Source organism: Ochotona princeps, chromosome 2, assembly GCF_030435755.1.
Source record: "Ochotona princeps isolate mOchPri1 chromosome 2, mOchPri1.hap1, whole genome shotgun sequence".
Classification (NCBI taxonomy): Eukaryota; Metazoa; Chordata; class Mammalia; order Lagomorpha; family Ochotonidae; genus Ochotona; species Ochotona princeps.
The window spans coordinates 43,419,857-43,443,776 of record NC_080833.1 but is presented as its reverse complement, the minus strand read 5'-3'; the positions used below and the strand labels follow the sequence as shown (position 1 = coordinate 43,443,776).

General features: G+C 55.0%; 1 protein-coding gene across 3 annotated transcripts in view; it reads left to right on the top strand.

Moving 5' to 3' along the window:
• SSBP3 (single stranded DNA binding protein 3) overlaps positions 1-17,176 on the top strand; it is a 147,251-nt gene extending 130,075 nt beyond the window's left edge. For all 3 annotated transcript variants that reach the window (XM_004588702.2, XM_004588701.4, XM_004588698.3), the window contains 11 exons: positions 7-73; positions 162-238; positions 5,554-5,618; positions 6,187-6,235; positions 6,691-6,726; positions 7,158-7,212; positions 8,339-8,409; positions 14,779-14,857; positions 14,965-14,993; positions 15,105-15,206; positions 15,575-17,176. In XM_004588702.2, the coding sequence (XP_004588759.1) occupies positions 7-73; positions 162-238; positions 5,554-5,618; positions 6,187-6,235; positions 6,691-6,726; positions 7,158-7,212; positions 8,339-8,409; positions 14,779-14,857; positions 14,965-14,993; positions 15,105-15,206; positions 15,575-15,604 (660 nt within the window). In that variant the 3' untranslated portion in view covers positions 15,605-17,176. The remainder of the gene's footprint in view (positions 1-6; positions 74-161; positions 239-5,553; positions 5,619-6,186; positions 6,236-6,690; positions 6,727-7,157; positions 7,213-8,338; positions 8,410-14,778; positions 14,858-14,964; positions 14,994-15,104; positions 15,207-15,574) is intronic.
• The last annotated feature ends 6,744 nt before the right edge of the window (positions 17,177-23,920 follow it).

The window sequence follows — 23,920 nt, the reverse complement described above, 5'->3', positions numbered from 1 at the left end:
TTTCAGCCTCCAGGAGGAGTTCCTGGAACACAGCCATTGCTGCCCAATTCCATGGATCCCACGCGGCAACAAGGTAGAGAGGACAGGGTGCACTGACTGCCCAGAGGCTCCTCCCCTCCTTGGTAACCCATGACTCATCTCTCTCCCTCTCCCTCCCTCAGGCCACCCCAACATGGGAGGATCGATGCAGAGAATGAACCCTCCCCGAGGCATGGGGCCCATGGGGCCTGGCCCACAGGTAAGCAGCCCCATTCCCCCTCACCCCCCGTGTCCTCAGCCACCTGTGCACCTGCCTTCTCTCCTCCCCTGCCTTGCCTCTGCTCTGTCTGTCAGTGTCTTTCACCTGTTAGCTCTCATGGGCAGGGTCGGCTCCCTTTCTACCTGCTGCCACACACAACCAAGGGCAGCCTGCCACAGACTACAGATCCAGTAGAGGACCCCTGAGGTACCTGGAGAAGCTTCCTTGGGGCAGACTCTTAGGTTACAGAAGGGCTGTCCTAGCATATGGTCTGAGGTCATTGAAGGGCAGAGGGTCCTGAGCCATGAGGTGTAGGCCCCCAGAGCCACCTTCCACCTTGGCTGGGGTACATTGAAGATGACTCATAAGCCAACTTGTTGTGACCCAGTGGTGCGATGAGCAGACACATAGGTCCTAGCCCTGCCCTGCCGCTCACTGTCTGAACTTGGATGAAGCTCTTGAATCCCTGTGGGTTCCAGCAGGCCTCAGACTTGGAGTAAGTCTGCCTGCGTGTGCAGTTCCCAGGGTGGAGAGGATACATGTGAGCTAGGTTCGTGTCCCCAACTCATGTCTGTGACTGCTTATGGCCACAGGACTCCATGGCTAGAAAGGAAATTACAGAAACCTCTGAAAGAAACCATTCCCAGTGTCCCGGCTACCTCTTTAGGTAACTTTAGCCACCCTGCATTGCCAGCTCCTGACCCCTGAGCAGGAAAGGCCTACAGGGCTCAGAGGCTGGGCCTGCCCTGGAACCTTCTGGAGGTTCTGAGGGACTTGTCCACCTTAAAGAAGGCCAGGGACCTGGGACCCTGGACCAGAATGCGGAGCATAAGGCCATTGGCGGCTCTTCCCTGTCTGCACACTGCCCTGGCTGGGTGTTCTTCTCTGGGGATTCTTTGGGCCCCACCCCAGGCTTGTGATTCCCCTGGGAGCAGAGTCAGGAGGAGCTCGAGGTCTACCCTGACCTGCCTGCCCCCTGCCACCCTCACATCCCTGCATTCTTGTTCCATGGGTCCAGCACTGGGGTGTTGGAAGGCCTTGACTTTTGCTGGCGCCATAATCTTAGAAGGAATTCTAGAAGACGCCAGGCTCTTAGTTCTTTCTTCCCCAGAGCCCCACAGTGGGGGATTCACCCTCCTGCTCTCAAGTGGGCCAGGCTGGGGGCTGAGAGCAGAAGGTCCCCAAATGACAATCATGTACTTTGGTGTAGGGGCCAGCCATGGCCTTAGGGGTTCAGGTCCTGGAGCATCAGGTCATTCAGGAAGCAGAGAGTCTAAGGCAAGGAACATGCGCCTCAGCAGCAGCCATGTCTATAAAATGGGAGTGAGAACAGAATGGGAAACAGGATCAGGTTCTTGGCGTGGCACCTAGCACAGGGCACACCATTCCCCGTGCTAAGGACATAACGCCAGCTCTTTGGACTAAGTGGTGGCTTTTAAGATTTCTTTGTTATTGTTTACTTCTTCTGGAAAAGTTCATAGCAGTTTGGTAAGCTCATACTTGAAAAGTTCCAGAAACTGGAAGTGGCTGTTAGCAGAGCTTGTGTTGAGAGCCGAGCATTCTGGAAGTTAGGGCCTTCCTCCTGGCTCAGCGACTGTCTCAGCATGTCTGTGTTCCTGGCTGCCAGTCCAGCATGCCCGCTTGGCACACTCTGCAGAGATGAGAGCCCTGGTGGAAGGCATATTTACAGGGAGAAGAGACAGAGTTTTCATCCACTGGTTCACTCCCCAAATAACTGCAGTGGCCAGAGCTGAGCTGATCTGAAGCCAAGAGCTTTTTCCATATCTTACACATGGGTACAGGGTCCCAAGGCTTTGGACCATCCTCTGCTGCTTTCCCAGGCCACAAACAAAGAGCTGGATGGGAAGTCGAGCAGCCAGAATTAGAACCAGCACACATATGGGATCCTGACATTTGCAAAGAGAGGATTAGCCAATGAACCATTGTGCCAGGCCCAGATGGCCATGTTCGTGCTGTATTTGTGTCCTCATCTCTTTTTGACCAGGACACCAAATTAATACAGGATTTGGGTCCATCCACACAACCTCAAGTTGCCCCAGTTACCTTTGTAGAAGTCCTGTCTGTGCCATATAGCCACACCTGCAGGAGCTGGGGGTTAGGACTTCAACATCTGAATTTGGGGAGGACCCACTTCAACTCACAACAGGTGGCTGAGGGCCAGCAGTGTGGCTGTGGCATCCGGGGATGAGAGGTGCCAGGTTGAAGCCAGACAAGCAAGCAGGCGCTTCCAGGACAGGTCTGGAACACCAGGCCTTGGACTAGGTTTTAGTTATGGAGAATGAGCTAGGAAAGAAGAAAACTAAATCCCACTTCAGGAGAGAGAGGGAGGGGAAGACTCTTGCGGTTGCGATAGAGGCTATCCTACATAGGTGTGAGTCCTGCTAGGATGACACTGGCCCTGCAGGGGCTCCTGGCTAGATGCCAGTAGTGAGAACATAGAGCTGCTATGGCTCATGGCAGCCATGGTGCCACCAGCCCCACCCCCTCCCTTCCCTGGTGCTTGGTTGGAGAAGTCAGATCGCTGTCTTGACTTATCTGCAGTTGCAGGGAAGCCTGTGACTCCCAAAGCAGTGCAGGGCCTGTTAGAGCTCGGTGCCTCAGAGCCCCAGCTGCAGAAAAGGACAGATGAGGAGGCTGGGAAGGGATCCTGGGAGGAAGCTGCAGGAGGTAGCAACAGTCCCAGCCACTACCCATTGCTTAGGTCCTTCCTGTGTCACTATGGACCTGGCAAAGCACAGAGCTAAGACCACGAGGTGTGAGAGTCCCATGTTGTTCCTGACTGGATCAGTGAGGTTGAGAGCCAAGGATGGAGGAGTCATCGACTGTGGCCATCACCAGCCCAGCACCATGCTGCTCAGCTAGCAGTGCGGTGGCAGATGATGGGGGACCATCTGGGCTGCGATCATTGTGATCACCTCTTGCACAGCATCACTGGTGTTGCTTTCTGAAGCCCAGGGCTGCAGGCAGGCAGGGGCTGGGAGGAGGGAGGCCGCCTCTGCTGGGTTCCAGGTGAAAGGCTGGTTCGGAAACTTGCCCCTAAGCCTGATGTCAACCTACTTTGCACTCCTGACTCACTCTGTGGCAGCTTGAGTCCCATCTCTGACCTCTCTGGGCCACTGAAGTGTCCCCTGTGAAGTCGGAAGGGAGGAAAGAGAGGCTCCTGAAAGCTGTGTGTCATTTAGGGACGCAGCGTAGGCCACCCTAAGCCTTCCAGCTAGCAATGATCAACTATAAGTCTGAGTGCCACTCAGTGTGCTGAGGTCTCTGGGCAGGGGGTTGGTGTGTGAGGGTGGGAGGCTGTAGGTACAGTCCTGTTAGAGACTCCACTCTATCTGGAAGACCCTTCTACCCAGCCAGGCGTACACTGGAGATGAGGCTGCTGCAGAGGGGCTGGCATTGTGCACAGGTGCGGAGGGGAGGTAGGCTGAGATTCATAGAGAAAGGGTATAGTGGCTCACATGTGGGCCTCAGCAAGAGAGCTGGAAACACTGAGGATCTACAGGCTACGCCTAGCAGTGCAGGGACCTTGCCACTCCTTGTATGTGACTGGCAGCCACAGCTGGGCACACAGGGCTCTGTGGCCCCATTTTCTAGGCAGTACAGTTTAGGGGTGGTGGGCATGTGCTGTGGCTGTAAAGGTAGAACCATCATCCCTGTGCATCGGAGCTGTCACTCCACTTCTGAACTTCAGGTTTTTAATCTCTAAAGTGAGGACGGTAAAGGGTTGCCATGACAACCACAAGGAAGTGGCACATAGCCTAGCATGCGGCACTGCCTGGCACAGGGTGAGCATTGTCATCATTTAGGAAGTGTGGCCAAGCTGAGGATCCCTTCCAACACACGGTGAGCACTGTCATTAGGAAGTGTGACCAAGCTGAGTGTCCCCCCCCTCAACACACGCACGCGTGCATGCACACTGCCTGCCAGTCCCAGGCTCTGATTGTCACCCAGGCCTCTGTCTGACCATTGCCCGTGCCTCAGCGATTTCCACTGTTGTGTGTGCTGGGTGCTGGCTTCTGGAGAATTCCGCAGCCATCTGCCCCACTCTGACTCTGCTCTTAGGCAGCCTGGCATTGCTCTTGTTGTGGTCTGTGTCAGCCCCTCTGGAGGCAGACCGGGGATTGGCAGGTCCCGTGTGAACTCAGCTGCACCATTCGCTGTGACCTGAGGCAAATCTTTCTCCTCTCGGTCTCTGTGAAATGAGAAGCATCATGCCAAGGATGGAAGCAGAGCATGGGTGGGTGACACATGCTGCCTGCTCAGCATAAGCAGCAGATGCTGACAGTGCCCTGGCCACAGAATCCCACCACAGCCTCTGAGCAGAAGCACAGCCAGGCTCATGTACCTTTCTCTGTGGCCTCTTCTCCCCTGCTGCCATGACACCGTACTGGGGACCAGGCTGTGCTGGTGTTGCACCAAGGGGATGTGGTCCTTAAGACACAGTCGCTGGACCTGGCATGATAGCTCAGTGGCTAAATCCTCACCTTGCACGTGCCAGAATCCCGTGTGGGCGCCGTTCATGTCCCAGCTGCTCAGCTTCCCATCCAGCTCTCTACCTGTGGCCTGAGAAAGCAGTAGAGGATAGCCCAAAGCCTTGGGACCCTGCACCCGTGTAGGAGACCCAGAAGAAGCTCCTAGCTCCTGGCTTTGGATCAGCTCAGCTTCAGCCATTGCAGCCATTTGGAGAGTGAACCAGCAGGTGGAAGATCTTTTTCTCTGTCTTTCTTTCCCTCTGTAAACCTTATATACCTTTCCAAAAAACAAATCTCTTTTTAAAATGCACAATACCCAACTTTCAAGGGGGGTATCCAGAGTCCAGTGGGAGAAATGGAGGGAGGCTGTCATGGCTTAGATCAGAAGCCAGAGGCCAGGACATTCCAGCTGGGCCCCGGAGGGATGGGGAGGGTGCCATCTGCACCTGCTGGATCAGGCCTTATATGAATCTGCTGCTGCCATGGCACATACCTGTGGCCCAGACCTATCCCCTCCTTGGCCTGCTACCATGTAGGGACGGTGCCACACAGTGTGGAAGTGCCCAGGATGGCAGCGGCCAGCGAGTAGGCCACAGGTCTTGAGGACAGGATCTTGGAGTCCCTGAGCATACATTGCACGTGGCGCCTATCCCTCTGTGCTGGCTTGTCCTCATGCCCCTCCCCCACTTTGGCCCGTGTGCTGTGTTCCCCCTGGATCCTCTTCACAGACTAACCGTATCACTTCTGTTCTGTTCTGTCTCCCCCCTCCCCCATCCGGCTCCCTCCTCCTTCTCACAGACTGACCCTTGGTTATCGTTGCAGAATTATGGCAGCGGCATGAGACCACCACCCAACTCCCTCGGCCCCGCCATGCCCGGGATTAACATGTAAGGCCAACCCCGCCCTCTGCGGGTGTCATTGCCAATGCCCAGCTGGGCTCAGCTGCCTCCTCCAGAATGGGGATGTTCTGGTCCCAGTGACAAGAGGTGCTGTGTGTCCTGGCCTAGCCACCCTGAGCCTGCTGTGTGGGCTCAGCCTGTGTCATCTTCATGATGACCCTGTGAGGCACTCAGCCACTCTGCTTCACACGTGTCAAGGCCTCGGCGCACAGAGAGGTGCAGGCCCTTGCCCACGCTCACACAGCTTTGAGTGGCAGGCGAAAGTTTGAAGCATGGTGTCATCCAGCTCAAACCCCTGGTGCTTGGGCCCTTTTTGTGGGAACTTGTGGACTCCTCCGGGAATGTGGGACATCATTTTAGGCACGTTGTTTCTGATGCGCTGAGACTTACAGGTGCTTTGAATTGTGCAAACCCTACCTGTGGTTTAAAGGAGTCCGCAGGTTTGCAACCATAAGCCACTGCCCTCTAGGTTCCTGGTAGTGGCGCCAGCCCCCATTCTGCCTGCACCTATGGGGCCAGAGCTGCATCTTCACTCTCTCTCTCTCTGTCTTTCCAGGGGCCCGGGAGCCGGCAGACCCTGGCCCAATCCCAACAGTGCTAACTCAGTGAGTACCCAGCCCAGGCAGGGTGGTGGCTGCCAGGGTAGTTGTCCTGGGAAGAAGAGGAGGTCCACAGGGAGGGGCTGTGTGTGGGCACCCACCCCAGAGGGACATGCTGGGGCATTGGGGCCTGACCCCTGAGCACCCTGGCACCATGCAGAAACCCTCAGCTCCCAGCTGGCAGTCTGGGCTCAGGAAGCAATGTTCAGGGGGAGCACCAGTGGTGTCCTCCCCACCGGCAAGGCTGGCATCCAGTGTTCAAGGGAAAGGAGAAGGGCTTTCTGCCATGGGGGTGAGGTGCAGCGTAGCAGAGAGGACTGGGCTGGACTTAGGTACCTAGCCCTGTTTGTGAAGCTGGCAGCTGGCCCACTAGGTGCCTGAGCCTCTCCTGGGAAGACTGGGGGGTGCTACCTGTCAGAGGCAGCAGCACTGACCCTACCCCTTCCATACCTTATTTCCAGATTCCATACTCCTCCTCATCGCCCGGTACCTATGTGGTAAGTGTGGGGCTTGAGAATGTTGTACATCTGGCTTCGTGTGACCCAAAGGTGCAGGAGAACCAGTGAGACCCTGCTTAGTTCCTTGTGAAATACGTTCTGGCCCAAAAGATCTGGGTGGCCTGGGAACCTCCAAGTCCAGCCTAGCAGGCTGCCCTCCTCTGGGGTTTCCCAGCTGGCCCTACACATGCGCACACAGGAGCATGTATACATACACACCACATGCGCACGTGCACACCACAGCTGCCTCTCAGTCTGAAGGAAGGAAGGGGCAGCCCACTCCCTAAGCCTGAACTTTCTGGTTGGGTAAGCACTGGAGGGGATTAGGTGGGCATCCCCCCAGAGCACTCAATGCTGATTGAGGAGTGTGATGGCGTTTTCCCACATTTTGTCACCAGGGGATCTGACTCCCATGTCTGTCTCATCTACAGGGACCCCCCGGTGGTGGCGGCCCCCCAGGAACACCCATCATGCCTAGTCCTGCAGGTAAGAGGGTTTGAGGGCCCTGGAAGTGCCAGGTACTCTGGGGGCTGGCGCCAAGACAGGCCTTGCCGCCCGCTGGGTGGCCTTAGCCAGGTCCCCCTGTGCCTGGTTCTCGAGTGCGCTTTGTGTGGGACAGGGCCAGGCAGGTCTGGGAACGGACTTAGGACCAATTTAGGACTAACATTTGGATGTAGAACCAGGTTCCCAGGGCGCTCGGGTTTCCTGGGACTTCTGTGTAGGACATTGAGTTGTCTTTTTCTGTAGTCAGGCCCCAGGTATTCCCATGTGGATTTGCGTGCATGCACACATGTACATGTGTGCACACACACAGTATCAGCTATTTTTTTCCCCAACTAAGAATAGCAGAGCAGCCAGCTAGAAGAAATTTAGCATACAGTCCCTGCCCACCCCGCAAAGCAAAAAGCAAGAGGTAGTCAGACTTCAGTCTTAAAAATATGGGGCCTGCTCCTGATACAAACCCACTAGCAGTGTCCTAAAGAGACTTGACTGGCTAACTGGGGAGCCAGAGGTACCCTCCCACAGCCCCCACCTCAGCCCCACGTATCAGGACGGCTTGCACAGCCGAGGGGTGGAGCCGGTGGCTGCATGGTCCTCGGCTCCCGCGCCAGCTCCTCTTGTTGCTGCTGCATTTTGATAAGCTGCGTGACCTACATTCAGACTGGGTCACATTAAGCTGCTGCGCGTGGGAATGTGTCTGCGGCCTCTCTTCCTGCCCAGCCGGCTGGTAGAGGAACCCTAATGCCTGATCGGGTCACTGACCCTGGCTGAGCCACAGAGGGTAACATAGGCAGACCAATGAACAGGGGTCCCACCATCCCCTTGTCAGGTGGCCTCCAGGGACCAGCTTGGCTTGAGGTAGGACGATGTCCCATTCGAGACCTCCCAAGCGCCTTGGTTTTCGGGGTTGGGTGATTTTCACAGTTGAATTTGCTTTGATTAAAAACTTGGTGAATCTTCATTAAATACAAATTAGGCAGAAAATGGTGGTACTTAGTGAAAATTTTAGGTGATAAAATACAAAAGAATGGGTTCAAGTGCCACGAGTTTGTTTTAATTAAGAAAGAAATTAATCACCTCCACGGGCGGGGGGCTTTCTGCTGTCCTACAGACTCCACGAATTCCAGTGACAACATCTACACAATGATTAATCCCGTGCCGCCCGGAGGCAGCCGCGCCAACGTAAGTGCGCTTCTCGTCATTTGCATATCAGATACCATAACAAATCATAATTAACTTCATCAGCTGAGGGGAAAGCCAGTTTAATTGATTTCAGCCATTTGTTACCAAAGATGAATAAAAACAAACTGGCAGGAGAATGACTAACGGAGGGGGTGGCTGGGCGCTTGGGTTGCTGCTAGGGGAGGCGGGGTAAACACCGCCCCTGTGGTCGGCAAGAGAGCCTGGATTCTTCCCTGACCACGGTGCCACCCCGGGCAGTCCCTCACCCTCTCAGGCCTGTGAGCTGTGTGACTCCAGGACCTGTTAGTGGCTCTGCGTCCACTGGTCCTTGCCTCTCTGCCAGCTCCCACTGCACCTGCACTGGCTCCCATCCATCTACTCCCACTCTTCCTCCTGTGCTGTCTTGGCCCAGTGGGCAGGACCCACTGCTGTGATGGCAGCCTGCATCTCTCCCCTAACCACAAAGTTCCCCAGGGAGGGGCCAATTGGAGTCTCCGCCACAGACAGTTGAGCTCTTGGGGAGCCCAGGGTGTGCAGAGCCAGGAAGTGGGCAGGGGGCCTTTGGAGGCACTCTGATTTTGTCCCTGGGGTAGCATCTGAGCCACTGCCTATGGGCTGTATCGTGCTGGATTCTGCAGTGCCCTAGGCCAGGGCCTGCTCCTGCCTTTGCCGCTGTAGCTATAGCTGGGTCATGTAACTGGATAGTGTACAAAGTGTACACCATGCCTATCCCAGCCCCCAGCCTCACTGCCACCCGTCTCAGCATCCCTGGATCCTGAGAGATCTCAAGGCCCATGCCTGGTCTTTGGCTATGGCTGCAGATGTTTGGGTGGGAAAACAGAACACCCATCCTGAGCCCCAGACTGGGACGTAAGAGCTGTGCTCGCATCAGCGGGAAGTGGCACTGCCAACCTGCCACTCTTGCTGGCAGCAGTGACTCAGCGTCCTCCATGGAGGCTTGCCCACTTCACCTGGTCTCAGATGGCAGTCAGGCCATCTCTGCAACTGGCCTGCCACTGGGCTTTGTGTTGGCACATGGTGGGTGTTGTAGCCATGTTCTTTGGGATGATGATAATGGGAACAGCTGACACCAGTGTGACGCACACATTACTGTGAGAGAGGACCATGCAGCCGTGTCGCTACAGGGATGGTGGAAGGGCGCAGCCAGCCGGATCAGGCAGGTGGAGAGCCAGAACAATGGGCTGTGCCACGTGCCCAATGCAGAGAGCGCTGGGCACATGTGCTGGAGATGAAGCTCCTGAGTCAGGATGGGAGGCAGAGTCACCTCTCCTGCTCCTAGGAGACCCCCAGGCTTGCTCAGAACTGATCCTTGCCAAATGACCTTGGGCACCCCTGGCATCAGCATTGTCATCCCCTCCTTCCCTGGACTGTGTCACAAAAGAGGGAGGTTCCATGCCATCAGAGGCCACGCCTGAAAGCCACAGAAGAACAGGGTGTGGCAGTGACCCACAGGGACCCCTTCTGGGGAACTGTCTCTGCCTGCGTTTCTGGCAGCCGCACATTCTCAAAGCAACAGGTCATGCTCAGATGGTGACAAGAGTCCCAGCAGCTTGAGGAGACAGTGGCTGAAACACTGGAGTGCAGCTTGTAAAGAAACTGCAGAAAAGTTGGAAACTTGTTTTGTCCAAGCACTCTGTGACCTCCCTCATCCATCAGCGTGTCTGGCAGATAGTGCACGGCAGATTTCATTGAGTCCAGAAGCTTCTTATTTATGTGAGCGGAAGCAGCTCACCCATGAATTGCCCTGTGCACCTTGTACCCGACCACAGAGGGTTGGCTGATCCTGCCATTGTTGTCAGGGTTTTTTTTTTTTTCTGAATGAATGTTTTGGGTCATTTTGTAATTTCCCCAAAATGTGTAGAAGAAGAGGGAGGGTGAGATTTGTGTCTTCATGGGAATGGAGAAGTTGCCTCATGCGCAGCAAAAATGACGGCTCAGGGATTGACAATGAGACCGATCACAAGAGGTCTCCGAAGAGGTTGCCAGGAGGGACACAAGTGCAAAAGCCTTGTTCGTCTGTTTTCACCTGGCATCCAGCGTGGACCTTACACATGCGCATTAGCCCTGTGCTGTAGCACTGTCTGTCTTGGAAGAGGAGCTTACAGGGGCCTCCAGGATGCCCAGGGGTGTTTGCAAACAATGGACGTGACAGTTAGGGCTGGCTGGCTTTTCTGAGACGTGAACAGCCACGCAGGCCTTGGCTGTGAGGCGGCACATCAGCCAGGGCTCGCTCACCTCTAGATATGGAGAGGGGTGGGCATCTTAGCAGCTGGAGTAATCCCCAGAAACCCAAAAGCTCATGCTAAGGAGAAGGATCTGCAGTCCTCCACGTGTGGGTGTTCTCGGGCCAGGGCACTTAGTGGGATGCTCACATGTTGGGGTGACACCAGGAAGCAGTATGATGCAGACTGGATAAAGCATAGCGTGCATGGGATGGCATTTATGTCAGACCCTGAGTGTGACAGTGAGAGAAAGTCAGTAGTCAGAGAAGTAATGTTAGCACAGAAAGCACTGGGCCAGCCTCGTGACATAAACGGGTCATGCTGCATGTGATGCTGCTGGCATCCCACAGGAGCACTAGTTCAAGTCCTGGCTGCTCCACCTCCAATCCAGCTTCCTGCTGATGCACCTGGGAAAAGCAGCAGGTGTTGGCCCAAGTACTTGGATCCCAATCACCCACGTGAGAGACCAAGATGGGATTCCTGGCTTCCTCTTGGCTGAGTCCCAACTGTTGACATCATCTGGGAAGTGTCTGTCTCATAACTCTGCCTTTCAAATAAATATGTAAAAGAAGGGCTGGTGCAGTGGCTCAATTGGCTAATCCTTCACCTCCAAACGCAGACATCCCATACTGGAACCAGTTTGTGTCCCAGCAGCTCCACTTCCCATTCTGCTCGCTGCTTATGGCGGGAAAGCAGTAGAGGGAGACCCAAAACCTTGGCACCCTGCACCTGTGTAGGAGACCTAGAGAAGCTCCTGGCTCCTGACTTTGGATTGTCTCAGCTGTGGCTGTTGTAGTCATTTGGAGAGAGAACCAGAGAACTCAGTAAATCTGCCTTTCCAATAAATAAGAAATAAATTAATTTTTAAAATCTATATATATTCAAAGGAAAAAAGCAGCGGCCAGAATTTTCCTGTGTCATGAGGTCAAAAAAAAATGCATCTTTATCTTTAAAATGAAATACTAGTAACACGTGTTCAATCAGTCTTAATTATTTATGCTTTTAAGGAAAAAGTAGCCTAGCAGCAAAAGTCCTTGCCTTGAATGTGCCGGAATCCCATATGGGTGCCAGTTCTAGTCCCAGTGGGCCCGCTTGCCATCCAGCTCCCTGCCTGTGGCCTGGGATAGTAGTTGAGGACAGTCAAAAACTTTGGGACCCAGCACCCACATAGGAGACCCAGAAGAGGCTCCTGGCTCCTAGCTTCAGATCGGTGCAGCACCAGTCATTGTGATCACTTGGGGAGTAAACCAACAGATGGAAGATCTTCTCTGTCTCTCCTCCTCTCTGTATATCTGACTTAGCATTAAAAATAAATAAATCTTTAAAAAAAAAAACTCAATGTGCAAACGAATGAGTAAGCACATGAAGAGATTAGGAACTAAGCTGCACTGCGTTGCTGCTAGGATGTCTCTGTGAGCATGTGGAGCTGCAGCTCTGGCGCTCTGCCCATGGGAACGTGAAATGGTACAGCCACTTTGGACAATAGCAGAGTTTCCTGAGAAAGTAAATGCAGAATGATGCCCTGGCCAGCTAGTGCACTGCCAGGTGTCTGCCAAAGAGACATGACCTAATGCCCAATACAGCAATGGGTTCATGAATGTCCCAAGTGGCATTGGTCACAGCAGCCAAAGTGCAGAGACAGTGTGATGTCCCCAGCAGCCAGTGCATGGCTCAGTCATATGTGTGCTGTCCACACAGCTGGGCTTTCTCTCAGGATGAGTAAGGTACTGTACAGGCAGCCTTGGGAACCTTGCAAACATGCTAAGAAAATAGCAGGCCATGGAAGGTCCTGGGATTCCATGTGTATGGAGTGTCTGGAAACAGCAAGTAGGTAGACAGGTCCCTGGGATGGGGTGGACTGCTGACTGGAAAGGTCACCAGGCTGCTGGTGGTGATGGCCACGACCTTGTTCCTGCTAAATCATGCAGACTTACTTTTGATGGAAAGGCATATTTATTTTTTTTAAAGATTTATTTATTTTATTACAAAGTCAGATATACAGAGAGGAGGAGAGACAGAGAGGAAGATCTTCCGTAAGATGATTCACTCCCCAAGTAACTGCAACAGGCTGGTGCGCGCCGATCCGAAGCCAGGAACCTGGAACCTCTTCCGGGTCTCCCATGCAGGTGCAGGGTCCCAATGCATTGGGCCGTCCTCGACTGCTTTCCCAGGCCACAAGCAGGGAGCTGGATGGGAAGTGGAGCTGCTGGGATTAGAACCGGCGCCCATATGGGATCCCGGGGCGTTCAAGGCGAGGACTTTAGCCGCTAGGCCACGCCGCCAGGCCCGGAAAGGCATATTTATAAAGAGATGGAGAGACAGAAAGATCTTCATCTGCTGGTTCACTGCCCAAATGACTGCATTGGTCAGAGCTGAGCCAATCCAAAGCCAGGAGCTGGGAGCTTCTTCAGGGTCTCCTGCACAGGTGCAGAGGTCCAAGAAGAACCTGTATGCCATCCTCCACTGATTGACGAGGCCATAAGCAGGGAGCTGTATCTGAAGTGGAACAGTTGAACACAAATGGGTGTGCCTATATGGAACACCCTGCAGGTGAAGGATTAGCCTACAGAGCCGTTGTGCTGGTCCCCGGAGAGGCAGATTTGACAGGAGAGAGAGGTCTTCTGTGTACTGGGCCCGTAGGAAGCCAGGAACTTCTGGGACTCGCACATTGTACAAGGGCCCCAAGCACTTGAGGCATCCTCCATGGTTTTCCCAGGCACATTAGCAAGGAGTCAAATCAGAAGTGGAGCCGCTGGATTTCTAACTGGTGCCCATGTGGGATGCTGGCAGCAGAATCGAAGCGCTGACGTTGGCATTAGTGTTTCTGTACTGTGAGGTCTGGAGCTGTTCAGGTCTGGTGTAGGCAGCAGCGTCCTGGGCAGCTACCATCCTCACATCACTTGGGGGCGTCAACAGCAGTTTGTTACCAGGTGCCCCGAGTTGCCTTTAGGGACTGTGGGGAACTCAGGGTCCTACCCACCCCATGCAGTAGGTGGGCAGGGGTGGGAGGCCCCTGCAGTCCCAGCCTCATCCTGCAGGTTCACTGGGTCTGACTCTGCTTGCCCACATTTCTGATCCATGTTCTTGGTGCTGTACCTCCTCCTCCCTGGAGCCTGTTCCAACTTTTCTGTCTCCCTATGAAACCACAGCCACATTTCTTGAAGAAATGCATTGGTTTTTGTGAAAGGCAGAGTGAAAGGTCTTCCATCTGCTGGTTCCTCCCCACAAATGCCTACAGCAGCTAGGGCTGGGCCACTGCCTGCCCATGCACATTATGAGGAAGCTGGATTGGAAGCAGAGGAACCAGGACTTTGAGCAAGCACTCCACTGTGAGGATGGCAGCCTTGCAAGTGGCAGCTTATCGTACTGTGCCACCACACCAGCCTGTGTTGCCTGCGGCCCTTGGGGAGTCTGGTGCCTGTGTCGGGTGGGGTTGTTCGATATCAGTGAGCTCAGGCTGAGGCCCAGATGGGACTCAGCTTTGTGTCCTCAGCACCCAGCCCCAGAGCCTGTCAGTCCCAGTTCTGTCCCTTCCATCACCTTGCAGCATGTACCTTCCCAGGGGTCATCGCTCTCCAGACTGGTTGTGGCCACAGTCATGGCAATGGCTGTGGGAAGGCTCTCTGACCTTCATTTGAGGGTGGTGGTAGAACAGATACCACTTTTGAGCCCCTGACCTGCCAGCCCCGTGCCCGAGGTGTGGTGCTTCTGGCCCAAGCCCTAGGCCCTCCCCTGCTCACCGTCCACCTTCACAGAACACCTAGTGTCCAAGAAAGAGCAGGAAGGAGACTGGTGAGATGGGGGCAGGGCTGGTATCCTGGTGCGTCCCAGCTCAGCTCCTCCCCACTCCCCAAGGCGCTGGCTGGTGAGGTGCACCGTGCCCCAGGAGGGGACAGTCTGGCCAGGGTCCTTGCCAGGCTGTCCAAGCAGAGCTAAGTGGTCCAGTTTCCTGACACCTATGCCTGTGGCTTTGAGGCATGCCCTCCCATCCAGCTCTTTAGGGCAGACCCTGATGCAGCAACTGGCCGCTGCCCAGCCCCTAGCAGGTGCCCCACTTGGCTTGGCTTGGCCAACTGCCTCGCTGGTGTCTGAGCTCACTGAACCGTGCCCTCTGCTTCTCCTTCAGTTCCCGATGGGTCCCGGCTCTGACGGTCCGATGGGCGGCATGGGTGGCATGGAGCCCCACCACATGAACGGATCGTTAGGTGAGAAGTTTGCTGGCCACGGGAGGCAGGGAGCTGGGTAGGGGGCGTGATGGAGGCCCCTCAGGCATGGGAGCGGAAGACTGAAAGGGTTTGTCTTTTCCTTCCAGGGTCAGGGGACATAGATGGACTTCCAAAAGTGAGTGCCCCGCATCCCCCCACACACCTTACCCTCCTCAGCCCCACCAGCACCCCAGCTGCAGGGGCAAGAGCAGGACCCGTGGGCTCACTGCATCCTCTCTCTCTGCAGAATTCTCCTAACAACATAAGTGGCATTAGCAATCCTCCAGGCACCCCTCGGGACGACGGCGAGCTGGGCGGAAACTTCCTCCACTCCTTCCAGAACGACAATGTAAGCCCCTCCCTGGCTCTCACCTGCTGCTGGCAGGAGCCCCCACCCCCCCAGCCCCATCCTGACTTGAGCTACTTCTGACCTGCCAGCCGTCTGATCCTTGTGTCTGTCCCACATACAGAAAGCTGGGACAGTCATGGAACTTAGCTCGCGGGTCCACATCCATGGTGCCCCGTGTTCCCCAGGGATGCTCCCGTCCCTAGGCCCCCCATTCCCTGCAGTTTGGCTCTCCCAGGAGGGCTGATTCCCATGGGACCCCGGCAAGGCAGCCAGCCAGCCAGAGGAGTGGTACGCTCTGACCTCCATGGGGCCACTGATACCCCAGGGTGTTCACAACTGCTCCTCTTTTCTGCCCCTCCCCCTTGCAGTATTCTCCAAGCATGACGATGAGCGTGTGACCCCCCCTTCTCCAAGACGCTGAGAGCCGGCCTTGCGGGCGGCGGGAAGACGCCAGGAAATTATGCAAGAAGAAGTGAGGTGTTGGTGCCCAGGAGCTGGGGGAGACCTCTCCCCATCTCCCTCAACCCCCTCCCCATGCCCCCACCTGTCCCCAGCTTAGTTTCATGCAATAAAAAGGCCGAACTTTTTATTTCATAAAACGTGAAGGACAGAACTCAAAATAAGAAGATACTTCAAGTCAATGACCAGAAAAACCCTACCCCTCACCTTTTCCGGACGGACCCTTTTCTGTACATGACAGTTTTTTTGTTGGTTTATTTGGGGTTTTACTGTTACTGTTTTTCCTTTTTGTTTGTTTTTTATTTTGTTTTTTTTTTTGCTGGGCTTTTTTTTGGGGGGGTGATGTTTTAAATGGAAGCTTCTAGCAAGCCCCCCATCCAACCCCATCCCACCCCAATCAACCTTTTTGCTTTCTTTTTAGAAAAAAGTTAAAAATGAAAAAAAAATCCAAACCAAGCCCAGCAGCCCTGCCTCTGTCCCCAAGCCCACCCTCCCAGCAGGAACGCTAGTCTAGGTGTGAACTTTCACACTGGGTTTGTAGCCATCCAAGAATACTAAGAATAATAAACTGGACAGTTTACACTTGGTGGTTTCTTTCAAACAACCTTTTTAGGAACAGAAAAAAAAAAAAAAGGAAGTCACCTTTGCCCACTTGGGGATTTTGGTGTTTGCGACGCTCACCAAGGGGCGGGAACCTGCAGAGGACCATGCCATGGCCAAGACCTCCACAGCTGCCCCCTGGGCCCCGGGACTGCTGCCGCACCCCTGCTCTCCTGCTCCAGTCTCCCGCTCCTCCGGCCGCCCCTCACTCGGCCTGTCTTCCCAGCGAGAATCCTGCCAGCTGGGTGGTGGCCAGCGCAGGAGAGGCCGCCACTGTTGGGATGGCTATGACCCGGGACGTGGAAAACCATGGCCTCTGCCTTCTGGTCCCAGGAGCTTCGCTTGACATCATCCCATGCACGGGGCAGGGTGGGCTGCATTTTGCATTTTGGGGGGATCTCCCCTCTTTCTCCTTCTTTCGAAAAATGGGCTGTTGACCAGAATTGCTGTGTATATGCTTGGAACTGGAGGGGAATACTTGGCATAGCCGTGGGGGGCCGGGAGGAACAGTGACAGCCACAGGGCCATGCTATTTCCAGTCTGGTTTTTATTCTCCAGAGCTGACAGGCCCGCCTTGGGGTGGGGGTCCTGGGCCCTCCCAGCAGGGGCGTCACAGGGCCTGCCTTGCCTCACCTGCTCCGGCCCTCTCGCCGAGACCCTTGTGTCTTGCCCTGGAGACACCCTGATTCTTTGTACATTTACACTCCCTGCTCTTCCCGCCCACCCTGTAGCTGGTCTTTGTTTTGTCCCCTCCCCTTTCTGATCCATGTATATCATATTCTGTGCGATCTCATCTGCCTGAAAAAAGACCTTGTGCGGATTATTGGGAACATTGTAGCTGTTTCTGTGTTTTTTCTTACCTTGTAGTCTGGTTCTGAATTAAGAGAGGAAAAAAAAAAGTAATTATGATACATTGTAGTTTGTGTACGATATATGTCAAAAAACGTTTTATTAAAGGGACATCTTTTTCCGCAAGCCCTTCCTGACATATTTGGGGGCCCTGGGGTTGTGAGTTGAACATGCAGATGAGGAAAGGCAAGGTGACTTCCTGGATCAGGATGCTTCAGGACACCTGCTGCTGTCACTGGGTGGGAGGAAAGCGGACTGGGTGGGAGATCCTGCGGCCACGCATGTCTGTGTCCATGTGTGAGCTTGCGGGATGTTTTGTGTTCCTCACAATAAGGGCCAGCGCCCCAGAGCGCTTACCTTCCCATGGGGATTCAGGCGGTTCAGGAGTCTGCAGCCTGGTCCCCAGCCATGAAGCGCTGATGGTGCGACACATCTCGGGCTCGTTTGCAGTCTGGGCAGGGCTGGAGCTTGGATCCTGAGGTAGCGTCCCAGGCTGGGGACTCTTGGCGCATAGCACAGCCTGGTTGGGACTCTAGAAGGCTCCCTCTCCAGGCTGTGGCAGGTGGACCAGTAAGGCCAGGCTGGATGTAGAGTTGGCCATTTCTGGCAGGCACAAGGCAGGAAATACCAGGCGGGATAGGGTGAGCTGCCCTGTACAATGCGGAGTGGGAACTTCTCGACTTAACCTCTAGTCCCAAGCCCTCATTCTCAATTCTTGAGAGGAATGGGAATGTACCCCACCCCCTCAGCAGAGGGTGACCCTGGGCAAGGGTCTCTGGGCCACATGGCAAGTCTGCTTGGCTCCAGTGTGTCCTTTGCCATGACTCACTGTATGGCCACGGGCAAGTTGGCACTGCCTATGTCCTCGTCATTCACCTGATGGTTAGTCTCCAATGGAGGGGGTGGGGACAGCTGTCAGAAGCTTGGTACACTGCACTGCCTTGTATGTATGTGAGCCATCAAGGCTACTGTGGTGACACATTTGGTGACACATCCAAATTGGTGTGATGGGGAGGAGCTGGAGGGACTTAGAATATTCTGTCCACCTCATCGCCTTGGACAAGACCGCCCCACCTGATACCTTTGATTTGAGGGGACTGTGTCCTCACTGCATGGGTGCGGAGACTGACCAGGACTGACCCCTGCTCCCACCAACCTGGGAGGGGGGTGTCCTGATGAAAGACAGGAACTGGCCTGGCCTTAAGAGCCCTGCCATGTACCCCAACACCTGCCTGTGCTACACTGAGCTCTCTTCCCGGGGCCCTCGGGTTCTTTGCACCCCACCCTGGCCTTGGTGAGGGTTGTTGATTCAGCCTTGGCATTGCCCAGGGGGACAGAGTGAGAGGAAAGAGCTGTTGCTGTTCTCTCACCACCATGCCAGGCCTGGCCTCCCTGCACTAGGCCCGTGAGCATAAGGGAGCCAGCCGGCAGTGAGGGCAGGAGCAGGGAGGGGTGGCCTGCCTGAACATAGAGCTCAAGTTGGAGGCCATGGCTGGAACCCAGGAGCAGGAGGAGCAGGCCAAAGGCCGCAGTCGCTGCTTTCCTGTAGGGGACACCACTGTCCATAGGTGCTTGGGGGCCAACCAACCTGGCCCAGTCCAGGGAGCACTATCCCCCAGACCCAGTGGAACAAATCTGCAGACCCCAGCAGGGGCCCCAGGGGAGTCTGCAGCTGCCAAGGAACAGGGCCAGAGCAAGACTTCAGCAGGGACCCCTAGGTGGCCCCAGGAAAGCTGCCTTACCCCCAGCTTCTGCTTTCCCATGATAGGTGGGGATTGGCTCCAAGAATCCAGACCCAGCCCAGAGTGCATCCTGGGACTCCATGCAGGCCCTGACCCCAGAGACCTGCATGGCTACTGGACATCCTGGGCTCAGCTGCAGCTGCCAGGCAGAGGAGAGTAGGGACAAGCTGGAGGCAGGGGAGCTCTTCTCTGTCCAGTCCCGGGCTCCATGGGTGCAAACCGTGGGGACCAGCCAGAAGGCCTGATGCTGGGAGAGGTGCCCTCTGTCCCCGGAGAGCTGGGGCTTCTGCCACTGGCAGCTGTGGCGCCCTAGTCTTGGCAGTTGGGCAAACACTGAGCCACTCCTTAGTTTCCCACCTCCATCTCAGACCTAACAAGGCTACGGAGATATCACTCCCAGGCCTCCAGAAGCCCACCCTTTCCTGGACTGATAGATTGGAAAAGCAGAGTTAGGGAGGGAAAGGAAGAGACAGACACAGATCTCCCACCTGCTGCTTCATTCTCCAGGTGGCCACAACAGCCAGGGTGGGCCAGACTGAAGTCAGGAGCGGAAGCTTTATCTTGGACTCTGATGTGGATGCAGGGACCCGAGGATTCAAGGCTACAAACCTGAGCTCAGTGTGGCAGGCCACTGTGAGCGCTGGTACCAGGGTCGTGGGGCAGTCTCGGGTCAGGGGAGAGCCCTTGGCATTTGGATGCTTGGACAACTTTGGGGGGAGAAGACAGGTTGGTGGAAGTCATCCAGGGGGTGGTGAGGGAGGGGCCCTGCTGCTGTTGCTGGGAGACCTGCCTCCCCTGACAGGCTGGGTACTCATCTGCATGGATTGTACCCAAGTTGGCACTGTGGGAAATGGTCGTGGAGTGACTGACACTGTAAGCACAGGCGCTCACACCTGTTACTGTCACCCAAGTGGGTGCTCGAGGGTGGGGACAGGGGACCTCTTAGGGTCCTGCTGCCACAGGTCCAAAGGAGACTGGCCTTACAGTCAGGTGTGGCCTGCGGACAGGGGGCTCCTAGGGAGCAGGGACCATGACTTCCTGCTGGATCAACAGCTCCAAGCAGACCAAGGCAGAGTTAAGCATTTGCGAAGCTAACAGTGAACTGTTGGGACTGTTCTTTATGGAAGTCTCCTCCCCAATCCTGACCTCTTTGGGGGTTCCCTAATTTGTCCAGCTGGCAACAAGGAGACCCACTGTATGTTGTATGTGGGCTTGGATGTGTTAGGCTCGAGGGTACAGCCAAGTGACAGAAAGGGGTCACATTGCTTTTGCCAGGCTGGAACCTAGGGCAGTCTGCCCATTCCATGGCAACTATGAGAGGTCCCCCAGAGACCTGGGTTGGGTAGGGACTGTGCTATCCACTGTCCCCCAGGATCTTCCCTTGCTCCACCCCCACAGTCAGGTTCCTATTTAAAGGCTACCTACCCACCTGGGTGACCTCCAGCAGCACCCCCAACCGGTTGCTGATTGCTCACAGCTGCCATCCTGGCACCTGCCCTAGGCCCCCAGAGAGCTGCCTCGCCCCCTCCCAGGCAGGGGCTGCATTCGGAACAGCGCTCAGCTGTACACTTTCTCTGAAGGGTCTGCCCGGGCTGCAGCTGCCTCCATCCCCACAGCACCCTCCTCGCTTCCTTATAGATGTTGCTGGAGAGTGCTCCTGGTCCCACCTGGAACAAACCCAGCCTCGTTGCCCTCCTGTTGCTCCAACAGCAGTTTTTTTTTTTCTATTCTTTTTTTTTTTTTTAAATTGCAAAGTCAGACATACAGAGAGGAAAAACAGAGGAAGATCTCCCATCCAATGATACACTCCCCAAGTGACTGCAATGGCCGAAGCTGAGCCGATCTGAAGCCAGGAACGAGGAGCTGCTTCTGGGTCTCCCACACGGGTGCAGGGTCCTAAGGCTTTGGGCCTTCCTCGACTGCTTTCCCAGGCCACAAGCAGACAGCTGGATAGGAAGTGGGGCTGCCAGGACACGAACTGGCACCCATATGGGATCCCGGCGCATGCAAGGTGAAGACTTTTAGCCACTATGCTACCACGCTGAGCCCAGCAGTTTTCTTTTAAAGCCCCAAGTCTCAGAGTAGCTCCGGGCTCTGGGCTTCAACCTGGCCCAGAGCCACTGTTGAGACCATTTGGGAAATGAACTAGCAAATGAAGATTCACCAACTCTGCATTTCAATTAGATAAATTAAGACTTCCAAATGGTGGCCAAGGGCCCAAGCATTTGAGCCTTACCTACTGCCTCTTGGGGTATACAGTAGCAGGAAACTAGAATCAGATGCAGAGGACCCAGGACCACTGTGCCAAACACCTGCCGCTGACGTACACATCAGTCTATACTGTCTTCCCCTGTTACATGACAGACACTGTGCAGGTTAAACTGCTGCCTGCAACACCAGCACCCCCATATCAGACTGCCAGGTCAAATCCATGCTATTTTTATTTATTTATTTAGAATTTCTACTGCAAGAGCAGATTTACAGAAAGGAAAGACAGAAAGATCTATTGCTGGTTCGCTCCCCACATGGCCACAATTATCAGAGCTGAGCTGATCCAAAACCAGAAGCCAGGAGCTTCTCCCAGGTCTCCCATATGGGCACAGGGTCCCATGGCTTTGGGCCATCCTCCACTGCTTTCCCAGGCTACTAGCAGGGAGTTGGAACAGAAGTGGAGCAGCCTGAACATGAACCAGTACCCTATGCAATCCTGGCACGTGAAGGTAGAAGATTAGCCTGCTGAGCCACCAGGCCATCCCCCAACTCCAGGCTACTCTGCTTTCCACCCAGTTTCCTACTGATGCACCTGGGAGGTGCCTGCATGATGTCTCCAAGGACTTGGGTTCTTGCCACCCACGTGGTAGCAGGATGGAACTTCTGGCTCCTGGCCTTGCCCTGCCCTGGTATTGTAGGGTATTTGTAGGATGAACCAGTGTACGAAGCATTCTCTGTCATTCTGCCTTTTCAATAAATAAATCGTTAAAAAAAAAAAAGCCCTGAGATGACCCTGTGCCATTCAGCCTTAGCCTTGTGCCAGTAGCCAGGAGGGATAGAACCCTGCCAGTCAAGTCCCAGAACAAGCACCTGTCTGGGGCCCAGCCTGAACCAACCTTGGTGGTAAACTGAGGGCAGCCTGAGTGAGTCTGTGGAGAGCCACTTTCCCACAGCTTCTGGAAACTCCAAACCACCTACGGACACCTTTTGGTCAAACACAACCTTTAACCTGAAGGTGTTGAAACGGGGCCCAGTGTGATGTACTAATGACTAAATCCTCAGCTTGCAAATGTCAGCATCCCACATGTGCACCAGTTTGTGTCCCAGCTACTCCACTTCCCATCCAGCTTTCTGATTCTAGCCTGGGAAAGCAGCAGAGGAAAGCCCAAAGCTTTGGGACCCTGTGCTTGCCTAGGAGACCTGGAAGGTCCTGTCTTTGGATTGGTTCAGCTCTAGCAGTTGCTGCCTCTTGGGGGGGTGAACTGGCAGATGGAAGGTCTTTCTCTCTGCTTCTCCTTCTTTCTGTAAATCTGATCTTCCTTTCCAACAAAAGTAAATAAATCTTTAATAATAATTTTTGAAAGGTGGTAAAACTGGAAAGGGAGGAACTGCATGTCCATTTGGCAGATGGGGAAGCTGAGGCTATAATCAGGCAGCGGGAGTTTAGGAGGCTCTGGGTAAAGGCTTTCCTGAGACCACAACCGTAACTCCCCACTGGAGTCTGCTGCAAATGTTCTAACACAGGATGCCCGTTCCCAGACACTCTCAGGAGACCACAGCCAGCGTTCCCACGTCCACACCCCTGCTACACCTGCTCCCTGGTCCAGGTTCCTCCACACTGCCTGGGGCCTTCATGCCATCCTGTGCTGCTTCCTTCCCATGTATGAGCAGGAAAAGGGCGAGAGAGCAGACCGCAGGCTGTGGGGAAATAAGCATCCAGGTGAGGGAACAATTGTCACCACACCCTGTGGTCTTGGACCCCAACTCCTTCCCTCTATGGGAAGGTTAAACTGCCAGCACTGGCTGCTGCATGGTGCAGCACTGGCTGCACGCTGCAGCTAGGTGTGTCCCATGGGGGTAAGCATGCTCTGAGGTGGGCCTGTCCCAGGGTAGGGTCATCCACAGGCTGCCCTCACTTGGAGCCTCCATGCCTCTCCTTCAGGGCTCCAGTTCATTTCACCCTTCACACTTCCAGCCAGTCCCCAAGGGATCTGGCCTCCTTGGGGCCCGTCACATCATCACATCACTGCTGAGGACAAGCGCAGCAGCACCCCCTCATCCCACCAGCTTGTCCTCTGCTCCCACCAGCAGGCCAAATTCCTTTGATTCAGCAACTTGTGCTGAGAATTTTGCCAAGAGCCAAGACACAGGAAGGAGGAGGCTAGCTGCAGCAGCAACTGCAAGAAACAACCTGCTTGGGCTGCCCCAGTGCCCACCCACAGGTGGATGCCCATGCCCACCAGGCAGGCAGAGGACAGCCCGGGGTGTTGGGGCTCAAGACCCCTTGGGGACAGGCCACTCCAGTGCAACATCCCCTCTTCCTGCCCCAGCTTCCAGTCACTCTCTGCCTCACCTGGATCCCTCACAGCTCTGCTCTTCCACATGGTCACCCCTCCTTGCCGTCTCTCTCACTGCCATCCTACTCTAGCCTTGCCAAGCCCTCCTCACAGACACAGACAGTGTTGAAGCAGTGGGGACAGGGCCAGCCTGGGCAGCAGACACAAGCCACAAACAGCATGGCCATTTTCCAGCTGCGAACCTGCTTGAACTCTCAGCGCTCTCGAGGGCTTGCGAGCCACGGCTGAAGCTTCTGCTCCACCTGCTCTCAGCAGTCCCTGCCCAACAGAGCCACCTCAGTCCAGGCTTCCCCACAGGCAGGAGCAGCACACCGTGTGGAACCTGTGACAAGCCAATGGCACCTGGGGAAAGGCATGACCCCCAGGTTCCATCTTTCCTCCCATGGGTCACAGTGTCTCTGGAGAAGCTGTGCAACCTTGGGCAAATCCTTTAAATCATCTCTGGAGCCCAGAGCAGAGCCCAGCACATCGTAAGCACTCCACATCAGGCTTCAAT